A 19432-nucleotide genomic window follows, 5' to 3' on the forward strand; every position below is an offset into this window, starting at 1 on the left:
CGAATAGCCCGGTCCGTGTTTTCCAGCGGACTCGGCGCAGAGCAGAGAGCTGGAGGAGATGCTTGATAATGCCATGCTGGAGCAAGGGGGCTCCGGTAGGGGTCTTGTGCACATTTACACGATCACATTTGCGTCTGTGAGAATTGGAAGTTTGGCAGGCTATTGCAAATAAACTTTTGAATATGTGAAAATATATCAACGCCTCTGCTCACCCCAAAACACCACCAGTTAAACGCATATGTCAGCATATATATATTTTTCTCCGTTTCAACGCCTCAGTAATTGTTATCACAGCTCGTGCCCATGCAACACACAGTCATCCCCTGACAGGACAGTGCTGGCAAGGGCTCCATCCCCGATCCCAGATCTAATGGTGTGAATGAGGAGGAATCGGTGTGATGTGGGGCTGTGCGCTGCCTCAGTGAATAATGTAGATGGGCATCAGCATGCGTCTATAGTCTCTGCGAAAACACGAACGCTGAGAATCAACGCACACAGCCTTTTCTGCTCATTTAACCGCGACTTCGAGTATGGAAACGGGTCTGGTCGCGAATCATCAAGTGAAAAATGTTGGAAGCGGAGATCCCCCTCCTTCGCCTCATCATCACACACCTCCACAGCAACAGTCGCAAGCATCATTCCATCAGCAGCCACAGCATCGAGCCGTGCACAACAACACCAACCCGACACCCGTGCGCGGAGATCGACAGCAGCATGGAGGGAAAGAAAACGCTCTGGAGACGCAGGTCGATCGCCATCCGCGTTTGCTGAATACAAGCGACGAGGAAGAGCGCTCGTCCAAAACCGGGGGGAATCGGATGGGCAGCAGGTACGAGCACTCCAACTTTGGACCAACGAGCAACAATAACAACAACAACAACAACAGCGGCGGCAGCAGCGCGTCCCAAAGCGGGAACAGCTCCGTTTCTGAGTTTAATAATTATTACGGGAATGGAAGAGGAGGGCCTTGCTTTGATCAACATGGCGGACAACAAAGCCCTAGGACGGCTTTAATGCATCAAGCACAGGGCAGCATGGATCAAGTGCAAAACTCCCACGAAGGGTACCATAATAATCCGTACAACCACTATCCCAACTACCGGCCGGGGTACGGTGGCGCTGGATACGGTATGATGAGCCCATCGCGGCAGGGGAACATGATGGGCCCAGGTACCAATTCGCCTACTGCCGCTGCTGCTAGTCATGGCAAGGCTGCTATGGCCTCCCCTAACGTTACCCCAGCTCCCGGTGCCAACGTTGGGGGCTTTCAGAGGTTCTCCGGACAAAACCAGCAGCACCCTTCTGGAGCTACACCCACCCTAAACCAGCTTCTGACATCTCCGAGCCCGATGATGCGCGGATATGGCAGCGGTTATCAAGATTACAGTAACCCGCAGCAGCAGTCCGGGATGGGTTTGGGCAAAGACTTGAGCTCCCCGTACAGCCCCGCTGCCAGCCACGGCTGGGGAGCACAACAAAGAAACCACCCGGCCATGAGCCCCGGGAATAACGGGAACAGCAGAGCTCAGGTGAACGTTTTAGCTTGCGTGTGTGTGTGTGTGTGTCAAGTTTCGCATGCAGCTCTAGCCGTGGCCTGATGCTACTCGTAGCTTACAGTGTAACGTTACTACTTTTATATTTATCGAATGCAAATTATCGGTGTAAATGGTGGAGTAGAATGCCGAGTTTGTTTTCTCCTGTTATAGTTATGATTATCCCGGGGTTTGGGCTTGTGTGCGGATTGACAGGCAGGAGAACATGTCAAGTTCTGCCCAAGGTGACTGTGCTAACGGTGTTAGCATGACAGTTAGCCTGCGCTGAGACTTTCATTTCTGCTTTAAGAGATGCCCGATGCAGCGAAACGATATGCTGGGCTGCTTATATTCTTATAGACCGTGTAATAATGCAGCATTATCACCAAAAAGTCAGTGTCATGTTATTGAATAAATGATCGGTCGTGGTTTCGATAAAGAGCTCGTTCGGTGCCATTCATATCATGGAACATTCTAGCATTGCGCTGCTGCTAAATAAATTCGCTGCTTTCGTCCCCGAGATCAGTTGAAATAAAGCGATTTTGTGCTCTAATTCTACTTTCCAGATAACATTTCGATTTCGTTTTCAACGGTTGGTCAACAGTAAGCACCGTCTGTCTGAAACGAAAGATGTTTTCAGTTCACAGCGCTACTGATTAGCATTGTTAGCTGGTGCTAGCGCCATTGCGCCCGTCTGGCTTCATTATGCAGTAATTAATGTTTTCACATTCACCTCACATTCACTAGCTATATTTTAAAATGTTATCCGTTCTGGTTGTTTTAAACACAACATATTTAAATTGAAAGAAATTATAAGGTGAGGTGATGACTAAAGCCTGATGATCCCAAAACCTAGGGAGCACCATAAAGACCTATTTTTGACTAGGTAGGTGACATCTATGATACCCAAAATGCTGTCTAGGTAGGCTGTGCTTTAGCTTTTGAGACGGTAATACCCAAAATTGCTTTCTCGGTAGGAAGCCCACTGGGTTTTAAGAATATAAGGCCAGAAAATCCTATCTTGGTTGGCAGCTCACTAAGTTTTAAGACTATAATGTTGAAAAATGCAGTCTAGGTAGGCAGCGTACTTGGTTTTGAGAGACAACCTTGGATTTCACAGTCCAGCTGGCTGAGTTACAGTTTTTCAAGTTCGATTTTAGTGATAAATTGACTTTGCTGCTTAATATATTTTTATGCAGGTCCAGGGGGGAAAGCTGAGGAATCCATTGGAATAGTTTAGCATATATTAATATTCAGCCAGCTAAATGCTTTTGTCTTTGTTAAATGGTGAAAGCTAATAGTGTAACAAATTGGTGTAACAATGTTTTGACTTTTTCTTTAGTTAGTTGTTTACAACCAGTATGCACACAATTATGTGCTTTGTCTATTTTGAGTTCTAAATCTGCATTTGTAGACAAAAAACAGTGGTAAAATACAAGTTTTTATTTTTTCCTCGTATGGTTTATCATAAGCAAGAGGCAAAAGCTGCCTGCTTTCAGTTCTCCAGTTCTGGATCTCTGCAATCAGATGCTTTTTGGCTCTGGCCCTTCTCTGATTGGATGAGCAGTCCTGACCTTCACACATGCAGATTAGCCATGCTTTCATAGTGGCACATGAAGGATATTTGTGTTGGATTGCCCAGGGTAATCCCAGGAAACATGACTGGAAGAGATGCCAAGACACCCGATAGCCCTCACACCTTCCATTCATTCTTGACAAATTTTGTATGACGCCTTGAGAGCATTTAGCTGTACTTTAGCAGATTAAGGATTAAGGAAGTCTGTTAATAACGTTAAAATATATTTTCCTGTTTGACTACAGTTAATTTAGAGAACTCAGTGTGCCGCTCTCATCGTGTCCTCATCACATAAACTAAAGAAATGCAGCCACATTCTTCCATGCTTACCCCTGCACGCTTTTGGGTTTATTATATCGATTTTATTTTATTTGTTTGCTATACTGATTGGAATTGTTAGCTTATTTTGAAAGGAATTTAGATTAAATAGTTATAATTCATGTTAAATGACACCATATTATAACACTATAATAATAATCATATGTTTGTTGCACCAGAAATGTTAAAATATGGAGCCCCACATATAAATAAACATTCAGAGGTGCCTTTGATCAGGAATAACGGTTGGAATAAAATTGCCGACTGGTTGAATTACATCAATGAGTTCGTGTTAGGCTATGTGTGACAGATTTCAATTCTTTAGATGTACACGAAGATGATGTTGACATTTATGCTCATTTGCATTTTTAGAGAGAGGCTATTATAAGAATAACTTGAGTTGTTAATGGCTTATCTTCAGCATGAAGCCCATTTAAGCTGTGCACTTTCCCCAGGCCTCCAAGTGTGCGTTGCTCTGCCACTCTGGCTCCACGCAAAATGTAATTAGTGACAGAAATTCACCAATTTATTATATGTTGTGTATATATTTATATATATAATTCACGCAAGCAAAATCTGCGCAGGTTTAACGCAAATACTGAACTCGTGAGACATCATGACATTATCGAGTATATTGCAAAAACCAAACTACAACGCATTTAGAGCGTTCTTTCACTGCATGATTAAGTCTATTAATATGCATTAAGAATTATCATAATTCAAGATAAGGGGGCAGAAAATGTATATATTTATATCAATTTATATAGTTAATCAATATCACACGAAGAGTGCCGTTTTTTCTTTAAAAATCAGCATGGTTACAAATGTGATATTGATTTTATTCAACAGTTCAATAAACAATAAGTTAATATCAAGAGACTTATGTTTTAGCCACCATATTTCCTGTTTTTGTGCTATTTCGACAAGAAAAAATATTCCACACATCGAGCAACATGATGGTGTTTCGTTCCTGAATGAATCTATCAATCGTTTAAATGATTCGGTTCAATCGCAATGACTCACTTATTAACAGTGACTTGATGCCACCTAATTTCACATTTACAGTATCTTTTAATTTTTAAAATAATTTCAAATATCAGTATTCAACATTTCATGTTTAAAATATCAAAACATTATTTATGCATTTGTAATGGCAGGTTAAAGCATTCCATGTGTAAATGCATCTAAATGCCACTTCATATGCATCTTCTGTAAAGATGAATTTTATTGATACTGATTTCATTTGTTTAGTAACAACCTAAATGTATTATTATAATTGACTGATTAAATGTAAGAATTTGACTCAAAAGATGATGCACACTTTTAGCAAAAAAAGTTTTATTAAGGTAAAAATGCCCATAAAAGGTAAAAATCAATTTCAACTTATTGGAAAAGATTAATTTCTATCACTGCTGTGAACTGATTACACAGAATATGAAGAATATCAAAAACTTCAGGAGCCAGCTGTTCACAACAGTCCTTAAGATACCAGCACAATAACACACTCAGCAAAATATCATCTAATTATCTTTATCGATAAAATCCCAGAAAATGTTGAGATGATTTTTTGTTAGTATTGCACCCCTAGTACTGACACAAATCCAGTGTAGACAGCCTCGGGCTGTTGGTTTATTTCTGTTGTTTTTTTTTGGCTAGTAGAATTTATGAATGGCCGGTAACTTAAAAATTTAGTAGCCAAATTGGCTGGTGAGTGAAAATGTTCAATCCCTGTGTGTATATATATATATATATATATATATATATATATATATATATATATATATATATATATATATATACACTCACCTAAAGGATTATTAGGAACACCATACTAATACTGTGTTTGACCCCCTTTCGCCTTCAGAACTGCCTTAATTCTACGTGGCATTGATTCAACAAGGTGCTGAAAGCATTCTTTAGAAATGTTGGCCCATATTGATAGGATAGCATCTTGCAGTTGATGGAGATTTGTGGGATGCACATCCAGGGCACGAAGCTCCCGTTCCACCACATCCCAAAGATGCTCTATTGGGTTGAGATCTGGTGACTGTGGGGGCCATTTTAGTACAGTGAACTCATTGTCATGTTCAAGAAACCAATTTGAAATGATTCAAGCTTTGTGACATGGTGCATTATCCTGCTGGAAGTAGCCATCAGAGGATGGGTACATGGTGGTCATAAAGGGATGGACATGGTCAGAAACAATGCTCAGGTAGGCCGTGGCATTTAAACGATGCCCAATTGGCACTAAGGGGCCTAAAGTGTGCCAAGAAAACATCCCCCACACCATTACACCACCACAACCAGCCTGCACAGTGGTAACAAGGCATGATGGATCCATGTTCTCATTCTGTTTACGCCAAATTCTGACTCTACCATCTGAATGTCTCAACAGAAATCGAGACTCATCAGACCAGGCAACATTTTTCCAGTCTTCAACCGTCCAATTTTGGTGAGCTCGTGCAAATTGTAGCCTCTTTTTCCTATTTGTAGTGGAGATGAGTGGTACCCGGTGGGGTCTTCTGCTGTTGTAGCCCATCCGCCTCAAGGTTGTGCGTGTTGTGGCTTCACAAATGCTTTGCTGCATACCTCGATTGTAACGAGTGGTTATTTCAGTCAAAGTTGCTCTTCTATCAGCTTGAATCAGTCGGCCCATTCTCCTCTGACCTCTAGCATCAACAAGGCATTTTCGCCCACAGGACTGCCACATACTGGATGTTTTTCCCTTTTCACATCATTCTTTGTAAACCCTAGAAATGGTTGTGCGTGAAAATCCCAGTAACTGAGCAGATTGTGAAATACTCAGACCGGCCAGTCTGGCACCAACAACCATGCCACGCTCAAAATTGCTTAAATCACCTTTCTTTCCCATTCTGACATTCAGTTTGGAGTTCAGGAGATTGTCTTGACCAGGACCACACCCCTAAATGCATTGAAGCAACTGCCATGTGATTGGTTGATTAGATAATTGCATTAATGAGAAATTGAACAGGTGTTCCTAATAATCCTTTAGGTGAGTGTGTATATATATATATGTATATACATACACACACACACACACACACACACACACACACAGACACACACACATGTGTATATATATATATATAATATACAGTGCCCTCCAAAAGTATTGGAACAGTAAGGCCAATTCCTTTATTTTTGCTGTAGACTGTAAACATCAAAAGGTGAATATGAGATGAGAGATTAACATTTCAGCTTATATTTACAGGTATTTTCATCTGGATCTGATACACAACTTAGAAGATAGCACCTTTTGTTTGAACCCACCCATTTTTCATGTTACCAAAAGTATTGGAACATGTGACTGACAGGTGTGTTTTGTTGCCCTGGTGTGTCCTATTAATTGATTATTCAAATAATAAATAGCACTGAATGTCTGCGCTCAGTTTCAGATCCGTGCAGACTGCATTTATAGTTAGACGTGTAACCAACATGAAAACAGGAGAGGTGTCTATGGATGAAAAACGAGCAATTGTGAAGCTGAGAGAAGATGAAAAATCAATCAAACCATTGCACAAACACTGGCAATAGCAAGTACAACCATTTGGAATCTCCTGAGGAAGAAAGAAACCACTGGTGTACTAAGTAACACACCTCAAACGGGTAGATCAAGGAAAACATCTGCAGTTCATGACAGAAACATTGTGACAGCTGCAAAGAAAAACCCTAAAACAACTGTTAGTGACATCAGCAACAACCTAACAGAGGGCAGGAGTGGTATCACAATCTACTGTTCGCAGAAGACTTCATGAACAAAAGTAGGCTACACCAGAAAATGCAAACCACTCATTAGCAAGAAGAATAGGAGACGAGCCTCAAAAATTCACCAAAGTGATGGAAAGGCTAAAGTTTGGAGAAAGAAAGGATCTGCTCATGATCCCAAACATACAAGCTCATCTGAAACACAGTGTACACAGGTGTACATAATAGTACACATTACACAAGTAATGTAATGGCTTGGGCTTTCATCGCTTCTTCTGGGACAGGCGCATTAATCTTCATTAATGATGTTACACATGATGGCAGCAGCTAAATTAACTCAGAAGTCTACAGAAATGTTTTGTCTGACAATTTACAGAAAGATGCAACCAAACTGATTGGGAGATCCTTCATCATGCAGCAAGATAATGACCCAAAACATAGTGCCAAACAACAAAGTAGTTCATCAGGGGCAAGAAGTGGAAGGTTTTAGACTGGCCAAGTCAATCTCCACACTTAAACCCTGTAGAGTATGCATTTTACCTGCTAAAGAAGAGACTGAAGGGAGTAACCCCCAAAACTGAAAGAGGCTGTGGTGAAAGCCTGGAAAAGCATCACAAAAGAAGAATCCAAAAGTTTGGTGATGTCAATGGTTCACAGGCTTGATACAGTTATTGAAAGCAAAGGATTTGCAACTAAATATTAAGTCTTTTTCACTTTAATCTGTTAATTCTATCTGTTCCAATACTTTTAGAAACATGAAAAATGGGTGGGTTCAAACAAAAGTTGCTATCTTCTAAGTTGTGTATCAGATCCAGATGAAAATACCTGTAAATAAAAGCTGAAATGTTAATCTCTCATCTCATATTCATCTTTTGATGTCAAACCCAAATGTTTTCAGTCTACAGCAAAAATAGCCTTACTGCTCCAATACTTTTTGAGGGCACTGTGTGTATATATATATATATATATATATATATATATACAGTGGTGTGAAAAAGTGTTGGCCCCCTTCCTGATTTTTTTTTTTTTTTTTTTTTTTTTTTTTGCTTGTTTGTCACACTTTAATGTTTCAGATCATCAAACAAATTTAAATATGAATCAAAGATAACACAAGTAAACACAACATGCACTTTTTGAATGAAGCTTTTTATTATGAAGGGAAAACAAAATCCAAACCCACATGGCCCTGTGTGAAAAAGTGCTTGCCCCCTAAACCTTATAACTGGTCGGGCCACCCTTAGCAGCAATGTTTTGTTGCTTAAGAAAACTGAATGTTTATTATTTATTTATTTATTGTTTAAATATCCAATTTATACTAGTTGTAAGAAATCTTTTCAATTTCTTTGTTGACTAGTAACTTCAACTGAAGTTCTGAGCTGCTTACAAACTTTAGTTGTACAGTAGTTATTAATAAAAGAATGTAAGCAATAAAGTAAACCATGCCATGGTCACTTCCCTATGTAATTTACATATCAGAGACTACACCTATATTATCGGAATCATGAATTTGTTTAATAAAATGCCCTATTGGATATTTGTGTCTTTTAATATTTGTGTTATGTATGTAGTAACCATTTTATAAAGAAAGAAAACACTCTGGGCTGTACTATTTTGTGAATATAGTCACTCTGCTGCACATAATGCCAACAAAGTCATTTAGCTGTTACTATTTTCACAGCATAGCATGACCTTGCATACCTAATTAGTGATTTAATGATGGACTTGAGCGTAGTGCATCAACGAGGAGTGTTAGGAATAAATTAGAGGCGGAAATGGCTTCTGCTTATAAATCAGTAGACTCGTCATTGATGACTTCAGTTGTTCCTTGAGTAAGAGTGCCCTGGAAATTTCCAACAATGTTCCACTACAAATTCTTCAGGCATGGCCTAATGGTACACAAACTATTTTTGCTCTAAACTCTAATTTGACAATATAGTTGTCTAGTCAGAGAAAATGTGTGTGTGTGTATGACAGCAAAGCACTCTGGCATGACTGCTGATGCTTAAAATGTTCATTTATAGTGGCCTCCCAGGCTTTTTCAAATTGGTCATATTTTCTGTAAGTGCTGCTTCAATTGGCCTGAATTTGGCAGTGACATGAGAAGATTAGCTTGGATGGCTCTCAGTCTTTCTGGCAAAGATGAGACACTTGAGAGAAAACCTGACACCCCCCCCCCCCCCCCCCCCCCCCCCCATATCAGTCGATGGCACGTTGCCCTGAATCTCTCCATTTACTGAACCGCTCAACCTTATGATTGCTATTTGTATTCCAGTCTGCTCAGGCATAATAGTTGTATAAATGTATTCACACAGACTGCCATATGTTGGAAATCACAGATATTGCTGTTCTTTATGCTAACATGTTGATTCTCCTCTCAACAGGTGGCACCCATGGACCCTATGGCCATGAAGCGTTCTCAGATGTATGGGATGGGCAACAGTCCCTACTCTCAGCCGGGCGGAACATATCCAGGGCAGCCATACGGATCACCCACTCCTCACCGATACCCAATAGGAATGCAGGGGCGTGGCCAAGTGGGCATGGGAGGGATGCAGTACCCTCAGCAACAGGTAGAGCTAATCATTTTCAGTGTTGCAGAAAAAGTCCCCTTCAAACGGAAGTGTCACATGCAGCTTTGATTTCCATGTGAAAAGCTTTGCAGATACCATCATGGAAAGGCAATTTTTACATGGTTGATAGCAGGAAAGCTGGATATTTTTGGTTGGTTTTTGGCCAGGCACCACCCTCGTAATGTCATGTGCTTGACGCTTCAGTCTGTAGAGCTCAGTGCATTGGGAAATGTTACAGCGAATCATGTGAAAGAGTCTTTGTTATCATTTTTAAATGCTCAATAAATCACTTATAACCAGGCTGGTGCTAAATTCTATTGAATGTGCCACAGATTTCACCGAATTCACATACATCTACACTTCTAATGTGTCCTTTGGATGTTCGTTTATTAAAGACCATATTAAAATAGCTTGATGGACGCAGTTTTCAGTCCTGTGTTGACAGATTTTCTATTGAAACAGGAAGTTAGGGGTGACATTAATTTACATCACGTTTCGACTTTAATTTATGTCACATTCTTTAACCTATGATTTGTTATTTCTAGGCAGAGGCTTTTAATATTAGTGGGAGGCATATTCTTATAGATGGCAACAGCCAGGTTCCAGAATTAGAAATTCTAGGGATGCACCGAAATCAAAATTCTTGGCCGAAACCGAACAAAATGAAACACTGGGCTGAAGGCCGAATACCAAACACGGTTTTTCGCATTTTTTTCCCCCATGTATTTTTCCAGTTTTTTTTTCACCATTGCATAAAGTAACACTGAACATTTTTTTAACATTCTAGCAGACATTATACTAACAAAGCACAATAAAAATGATACTGGGCAGCTGAGGAGTAACGCTGTTTCAGCTTAGATTTTCCTTGCGCTTTGGTCTGTTCCTGTCTGTCGTGCTGCTGAGAGGTTTGCGATTGTAGCTCCGTGTAGCTTCGCTTTTCTGTTGAATCTCTATCTTACTTTCACTCTCTGTTGTTTAATTGCCACCATATTTCTGGTATTATCTATCAAACTAATTTGATCGTTCGCTTTTTAAAACAGTGCGTGCAGCGCGTTAGCATTCGTTAGCCGGTTAGCTTGTCACTCGTGGTTCCATTCGCATTTCTATTCGCACCTATTATTGTTTTATTTTTTCTCGCTCCGTTTTTCACAAGTTCATCAAACAACAGTGGTAATCGAATCATTCTTCAATCACGGTGAGTAATGGCTTCTTCTCTTGCTATTGTTGTTTGCACTGTTTGCCACATGTACAGTTTATCTCTCTCTGTCAGCGATGAGGGATTCACATGTGATGAATGCAGGGAAATAGTTAGGCTGACAGAGAAGGTTTCAGAATTAGAGACACGCATCCAAACTTTAGTTGAGGACAGTAAGAATATGAGGGCTGTAGATACTGCTTTGGATGCGACTAGCTCAGGGAGTCCTGTACATTGTTCGGTTGTGGTGGAGCCCGTGCAGCAGGGCAACTGGGTGATTGTGAGGCGGCCTAGTCGCGGGTCAAAACACCGCTCTTCCATTCCGATCAAAACATCAAACAGGTTCTCAACCCACTGAGAAACCTGATGAAAGTGTGCTAGTTATTGGCGATTCTATTGTACGGAACTTGAAAATAGAGACACCAGCCACCATAGTCCAATGTTTACCGGGATATTAGAAAAGGTATCATCACAACTATGTTCCTTCTTAGAGAAAAATTATATATGTTAAGATTTCCGTTTCGGTGCGTGGAAATGTCGCCACAATAACAGACCGGTGTATAAAACTCTCGTATTTTAAAGATTCTATGCCGCAAATTTTAAATATTTCACATACTTTTGAAAATCCAGCGTTTAGTTGACCCTCAAAAGCACTCGTCGTCACATTTGTAAACTCGACGGCTTTCTTATTTCATGAGGGGGTTTGGCATCACGGCATTTTTTTTTTCAGGCGGAACGTTAAAGAACGCGACGCACACGTCTCCCAGAAATCCTGTATAATCTAACCAATCCGACGATGACTTCAACACTTCTGAAGTCTTTCCAGATAAGTGTGCCATATGCATCAGACGTTTAGCCAACGGTCCATGGGCGTGACGTCTGAGGCTGAGACTACTTCCACACTGCCGACATGTGTGCTGCATTAGTGTGCGCCTCTGTTTGATCGCGTCACATCATTGTTCGGTAAAATTTATTCGGTCTTTCCGCTTGTTCGGCCGAACACCGAAAGAGCTTAGTTTCCTATCTTCAGCCGAACAATTTCGGTTGCCAAACATTCCGTGCATCCCTAAGAAATTCCACTAATTTTCTCGACAGGGGAATAGATTTTTAAACTACAACAAATTTTTAAAGACAGACCTACTGTGAGCTGCAAATTTTTAATTGATAGTTAATGAAGCTTTCAGATTTCATTATTACTTTATAAAATGGTTACTACATACATACCACAAATATTAAAGACACAAATATCCAGTAGAGCAATTTATTTAACAAATTCATGATTCCGATAATATATATAGGTCTAGTCCCTGATATGTAAGGTCCTCGAGTCGGGATTCGAATTCGGGACGCCTGTAGCACAACGGCCCACAAGGCTATCAGCGTTGAATAAAACCCATCATTTTCAAAGAAATTTCCACCAATCAGAGAATCAAAACAAGTAAATCGCACCAAATGATCTGTTTAGTGCCTGCCTACTCCCATGAAGCACTGTGAATGACTTTATAGTCAGTTTCCCTTTGCTCTCAAATTGCTTAATATGCATATTTTGCAAAAAACTTCAAATATGTTTCTTATATACAATAAACATGCTTTGAGTGGTTTTATATTTATTTGTCTTGACAATTCAGTTGACATTTGTAGTGCTTCATGGTATTGTTTTTGTTTACAGCCTTATACCATATACTGATTTTAAAAGTTTTGCTTCAAATCAAAGTTGGTAATGTTGTGATTCACAGTGTGGCTTATAACTCTTTAACAAATACTTCCAAAAAATCCCTATGGGAAAAATGAATAGGAAAAATACTTCTGGAAAAAGGGCTGCTGAAAAAGTGGACTCTATTGTAAACCGCATGTAATTGGACAAAAAAATGGATATAGCCATTAGTTTTCATTTCATGTTTTGATATCATGGGGGCTTTAAAGAAATCTGAATTTGCTTTCAGAAACCAAAAAGTGTTACGCTCCCAGCTCCGTTTAAATCGATTTTGCAGAATTCCACACATTTTCCTCACATTCGGCACGTAAAAAAATGCGCGTGGGCCTAGTTATGCTACCTGTCTGATGGAAGGGCTCACTTTTTACCATGCCAGAATATTTTTACCCACCCCAGCTGGCTGCCACATGGGGGACTATCCTGCTACGATATCTACATTCTAAGCACATCTACCTTAGACTAACAGAATTAGCAACACTGACTCATAGCTCTGCAAGCGGTGCTCTTCATGCTGTTGAGTCCACAGAAAACTGAAATGTCCCACAGGCCGGCGGTCTGAACAGTGACAGCCCGGGGGGGAACACAGAGTGTGGTGCAGAAGGAATGACTCTGTTGTGCCTGTCAGCGTGGAGCGACAGTACTCCCAGTGTACCAGAGATGTTGACAGTCTAATGTGTCGCATGTCTGTCAGAAGAGCTTGGCAGGCAGTCTGGTTGGGCTGGGCCGTCCTATTCTGGGTACAGACTGCCCTACTAAATTTAGACTCGAAAGCTGGACTGTGTTAAGTTCAGTGCCACTGCCTTTGAAATAACTGTTCTGCTGATGTAACCAAGGCCACATGGGTGGGTCAGGGACAAAAGAAAATTAAGTCGGTAGTACTGTAACCAAACATGTTTCACTTTCTACCACATACTTTATGTAAACGCAGATGTGAATGATTGGCTAGCTGCTGAATCTATAATGACATGTCAAAATAATTCATTTTTAAGATTGCAGTCAGATACAAATGCACTGAGATAAAAGGACTAGAAACCTCAAAGTAAATCAAAGCAACACATTTTTTATTGTGTGGTCTACACAGGCTGCATTCATAAATTTGCAGCGCAACCAGCGTAGTCCGTTTTATGTACAAATGGCTCTAGGTGATTCTTTTAATAATTTGGCTGAAATGACTTGCAAACCATTTTAAAGGGATAGTTCACCCAAAAATGAAAGCTGTCATTAATTACTCACCATCATGTTGTTCCAAACCCGTAAGACCTTCGTTCATCTTCGGAACTCAAATTAAGATATTTTTGATGGAATCTGAGAGCTCTCCTACTCTCCCATAGACAGCAACGATATTACCACGATCCATGCACAGACACGTAGCAAGGACATCAGTAAAATAGTCCATGTGACATCAGGGGTTCAACCGTAATTTTACGAGAATACTTTTTGCGTGCAAAGAAAACAATAATAACATAATTTATTCAGCAATTCTTCTCCCCGAGTTACCGTCTTCCGCCATTTTTGAGAGTACCCCAGAACATAATCAGCATTGTTTACATTCAGTAAAAGTGCGAGCATGCTGAACGTAAATAATGCTTATTACGTTGATTATGTTCAAAATGGCGGAAGACGGTACCACGGGGAGAAGAATCGCTGAATAAATTGTTGTTATTGTTTTCTTTGCACATTAATGACCGAATTTTCATGTTTTGGGAAAACTAACCCTTTAATAATTTACCTTTGTTTGTGTGTGTGAATTTGTGCAGGTGATATCTAGTCATTTCAGTAGAATCCACTCAATCTGGATTCAGTTTTTGTGAGGTCAGGAGATTTTTAAATGCAGATTTCACAAAAAGTTGGTCACAGATTTTTGCTAATCAGTAGTATTTAAATGAAAAATTGTGCTATGATTTGTGTAGCTAGTTGTTAAAATGTTGGCAGTTTACCTACTGTGCTAGCTGAGCAACTACCAATGAGATACATGGGATTGCTAACAGATGGACTTCTCCAGCTATTGTAGACCTCCTTATTCTGACACATTTTGGAAAACAGTGACGCGTGAAATGGAGTCTGCGTGGCTGGAAGTGTTTGGGTTCACATACTCAAGTGTGTTTTGGACCTTAGAAACACAAACTGCTATTTCAGCTATCAGCCACTTTCTTTTCATTACCTCCAGATCCATTACACTGATCTTTGGTCAGCTATACTGACACAAGATCAGCAGGACAGCAGTCGTGTGCAGTTTCCTCCTGTGATTGCCCCTGGGTACGGACGTGACCTTTTTAGAATGAAAGATCAGGATCAGCAATCTCCTCCTGGCACGGTGGAATGTAGGAGAGGCACTAATCAAGAAAGACATCACCGAATGCAGCCAGCACATAATGAGATCATTACAGGAGAGAGTTTTGGGGTAATCTCTAACCTGAAGGGGTGTGCGGTGCATTTCTGCAGCTGTTAGTTGTCGCCAATCTCAGTCGAGAGGGACCTTATAATGACTTTTATATACCAGGAGACCTTAGATGACCAGAGGACTTTTTTTTTTTTTTTTTTTTTTTTTTTTTTTTTACAACCCTAACTGAAATGGGATGTTTCATCTGATCTGATACTTCTGTTTTGGTCACATAACATTTTTACAATAAAAATAGAAGAAGACAAAGCTTAAAACTCAGGGGAAAGCACCATTTTTAGGCAGAGGAAAAAGAAGACACAATGTTAAATATACTTATTTATTTTATCGACTTGAGGCAAAATTCTCCATTGTGGTGTTGAAATCCAAAGAATTTCATTTTGCGTTTTCCACTTACTGTCAGAAAGAGAATTAAAATTTTTGTTCAGCCCATCTGCCATTTTTGTTCAGACCAGTTACAGCCTATATAATATACATACATCATTTATTAGGCTGAAAGTTGAATTTTAGGATTTTATAAAACTTCAACTTTTGTCAAAAACTGTAGTATTTAAACTGGAGAGTTGTTTTAATAGTAGTTTTAACGGCCATTTTACACAGTTGTTGTTGTTTCAAAAGAACGTTGCTGCATAAACAACATGTAGTTCTACTCTAAAATTAGAATTTTCCAAATCTATTTCAACTGCCGATTCAAAGAAATTTTTAGAAGAAAAAAAAGGAGTGTGCTGATGACGTATCATGTCTGCGTGAACAGGGTGGTATGCAAATACATATGTTGACAGGCAGGTAAGACAGCCTATCGTAGCCCTCAGACAGAGTGATATGATTGGATGAACATTTTTTGGTCCCACGTCTTTAAATACAGTTAGACCACTTAACTTAGTGAATTGCTATCAGGATGTGAAGAGACTTTCAACCAGCATAACAAATAATGTTTTTGAGCCAAATCACCTACCCTTTTTTTAAAGGTGCATTCAGTAGTTCTCTTGTTAGCATTAGCGTCACTGCTAGTACGGATACCACAGTGTTGTTAAAAACTGTACATCCCTGATTTTTATGTAAATTACACTGATATTACACAGAGTTTTAGATTAGTGCTATACAATAATTTATTCCCTTACCTATCTATCGAAACAGTAGCAACTTGGGTATCGCTAGTCAGTGTTTTCTCCATTATTTAATTTTTCTACCTTGTGTATGTCGTACCAATGGTTAAGCATGTTTTTTGTCTTTGTCTGTATTCAGAGCTTTTCTTCTTCTTCAGCCACATAGCTACTGATTCTTCTGTTATTTCTGCTGATGAAGAACAATGAAAAGTCTATATTATCCATTGTCTAACTTTCTAATTTAGGTGTGTTTAATGAGCGTGTGTGAGCTCAGGTGGATGCGGATCAGGTACGTGGCAGGGGGCCGCAGGTCCTGACGGGTGTTTTGAAGGTTCTGTAAGAGGACAGGTCCTATCACAACACAATCAGCAGAAGCCATCAACCCCCCCGAGGCACTGCTGCTGACCATCTGACCGCCTCTCACCTGCCCTGCTGTCCACGCTTCTGACAAGCACAATACATGGCAGGGAAATGGATTAAATGTGCAGTTTGTGATTGGACACAATCTCTTTGTAGGATTTTGAAGCAGTTGCGCGCTGTCCTCTTAAATCCCTTTTGTTATATCAGTGATGGAAAGACTGGAAATGCATGGCAGTTATCCTTTTACATTCCCCTCAAATGCTCTACAGACAGTTACAAATCCGTAAGAAAGGGGTCAGAATATTTGTGTATTGTGTATTAGGCCTACACTGCAAAAAAAAAAAATTCTTAGTATCTTTAAATAATTAACTTCCATTTTATTGCATGAAATAAGTATTTGATCACCTACCAACCAGCAAGAATTCTGGCTCTCACAGACCTGTTAGTTTGTCTTTAAGAAGCCCTCCTATCCTCCCCTCATTACCTGTATTAATCGCACCTGTTTGAACTTGTTACCTGTATAAAAGACACCTGTTCACACACTCAATCAATCAGACTCCAACCTCTCCACTATGGGCAAGACCAAAGAGCTGTCTAAGGACACTAGGGACAAAATATAATAAAATAATGTAGACCTGCACAAGGCTGGGATGGGCTACAGGACAATAGGTGAGAAACAGCTTGGTGAGAAGACAACAACTGTTGATGCAATTATTAGAAAATGGAAGAAATTCAAGATGACTGTCAATCTCCCTCGGACTGGGGCTCCATGCAAGATCTCGCATCGTGGAGTATCAATGATCCTGAGAAAGACGAGGGATCAGCCTAGAACTACACGGGAGGACCTGGTCAATGACCTGAAGAGAGCTGGGACCACAGTCTCAACGGTTACCATTAGTAACACACTACACCGTCATGGATTAAAATCCTGCAGCGCGCTCAAGGTCCCCCTGCTCAAGCCAGCACATGTCCAGGCCCGTCTGAAGTTTGCCAAAGACCATCTGGATGATCCAGAGGAGGCATGGGAGAAGGTCATGTGGTCAGATGAGACCAAAATAGAACTTTTTGGTATAAACTCCACTCGCCGTGTTTGGAGGAAGAAGGATGAGTACAATCCCAAGAACACCATCCCAACCGTGAAGCATGGGGGTGGAAACATCATGCTTTGGGGGTGCTTTTCTGCAAAGGGGACAGGACGACTGCACCTTATTGAGGGTAGGATGGATGGGGCCATGTATCGCTTGATTTTGGGCAACAACCTCCTTCCCTCAGTAAGAGCATTGAAGATGGGTCGTGGCTGGGTCTTCCAGCATGACAATGACCCCAAACACACAACAAGGGCAACTAAGGAGTGGCTCCGTAAGAAGCATTTCAAGGTCCTGGAGTGGCCTAGCCAGTCTCCAGACCTGAACCCAATAGAAAATCTATGGAGGGAGCTGAAACTCTGTGTTGCCCAGCGACAGCCCCAAAACCTGAAAGATCTGGAGAAGACCTGTATGGAGGAGTGGGCCAAAATCCCTGCTGCAGTGTGTGCAAACCTGGTCAAGAACTACAGGAAACGTCTGATCTCTGTAATTGTAAACAGGTTTCTGTACCAAATATTAAGTTCTATTTTTCTATTGTATCAAATACTTATTTCATGCTATAAAACTGGAAATTAATTATTCAAAAATCATACAATGTGATTTTCTGGATTTTTTTTATATTCTGTCTCTCACAGTTGAGGTGTACCTACGATGAAAATGACAGATCTCTCCATTCTTTGTAAGTGGGAAAACTTGAAAAATCGGCAGTGTATCAAATACTTATTTGCCCCACTGTATATGTGTGTATATATATATATATATATATATATGTGTATATTAGTATATGTAGTTTGATATAGTTTTTCTGTTTATTGGACACTGACAGTGGAGAGAGAGAGGAAGCAATGGGAAAAGATAAAGGGGAACAGGATCGGGAAAGGACCTCAAGCCGGGACTCAAACTTGGGTCACCCGAGGCATTACTGCTCACAAGGCCATGGTTTCGACTTACTTTCTAATGGAGAACTGATTGAGGAAATTATTTTTGCAGTGTAGATTAGGGTTTGTCCTTGCTTGACTTACGTTTCCTCATTAAAGAAGCTCAGAGAACACAGCTCTCAATACAATTCCCATCTGAGCCTCGTGAGTGTATGTGCACGTACCGTCGCTGACATACTTCTGCATGTATTAGAGAGATGAGCGGGAAAAACACATCATCATGGTTCGTGGATTTGTTTTCTGTTTGGTATGAATGACAAATGAGAATTACAGCGGATGAAGGGAGCGGGTAACGGGGGGCTCAGATGGGAGGACAGCGTGCCAATGGCAGCTGTTGCCTTGAAAAGCTCTTACATAAGAGCATCACAATAACAGCTTGTCGTGAATCAGAGGAGGGGGAACAGTTGTGGATTACTAAAGCACTAACACACCCACGGGGACCCTCGGTGATCACATGTCTCCCATCATCCCTCACTGGCTATGTTCACACAGCTGCAGAATACAGTTGTCAGTCCTGTTTGGAGTGCTAAATATGAATGTGTTCAGACACCGTTTAGTTTTAAAACAGACTGTCAACTAGGACTGTCAATTAATTTGATGAAAAATCCCAAAACCTACTAACTAAAAATTTTAATAAATAAATGTTTATGCATTATTTAAGGGGAAAAAAGCTTTGCAAATAATGCTATATTATACAAATGATGCTATGCATAAGTTTAGACACCCATGCTAAAGTTGACTAAAAAGAGAAATAAAAAATCATCTTTTGGAAACTGAACTTAATGCCTTAATTAAAAAAATTTGGAAAAATCCAACCTTTAAGGACACCAATTTTCTTTGTCAATGAATAATGTATCGTAAATAAATAAATGTTCTTCCTTAAAATACAGGGTGCATAAGTTTGGACACCCCTA

General features: G+C 40.2%; 1 protein-coding gene across 4 annotated transcripts in view; it reads left to right on the forward strand.

The window, feature by feature from the left end:
• Positions 1-530: 530 nt before the first annotated feature.
• The window catches only part of LOC306880251 (AT-rich interactive domain-containing protein 1B-like), a gene marked incomplete at its 5' end in the record, with an annotated part of 104711 nt that continues 85809 nt past the window's right edge, over positions 531-19432 (forward strand). For 3 of the 4 annotated variants that reach the window (XM_079433660.1, XM_079433661.1, XM_079433662.1), the window contains 2 exons: positions 531-1529; positions 9534-9722. In XM_079433660.1, coding sequence (XP_079289786.1) covers positions 531-1529; positions 9534-9722 — 1188 coding nt within the window. The remainder of the gene's footprint in view (positions 1530-9533; positions 9723-19432) is intronic. The other variant, XM_079433663.1, reaches the window with a different exon arrangement.

The sequence above is a fragment of the Barbus barbus genome, assembly GCF_936440315.1.
Source record: "Barbus barbus genome assembly, chromosome: 14".
NCBI classification, from domain to species: Eukaryota; Metazoa; Chordata; class Actinopteri; order Cypriniformes; family Cyprinidae; genus Barbus; species Barbus barbus.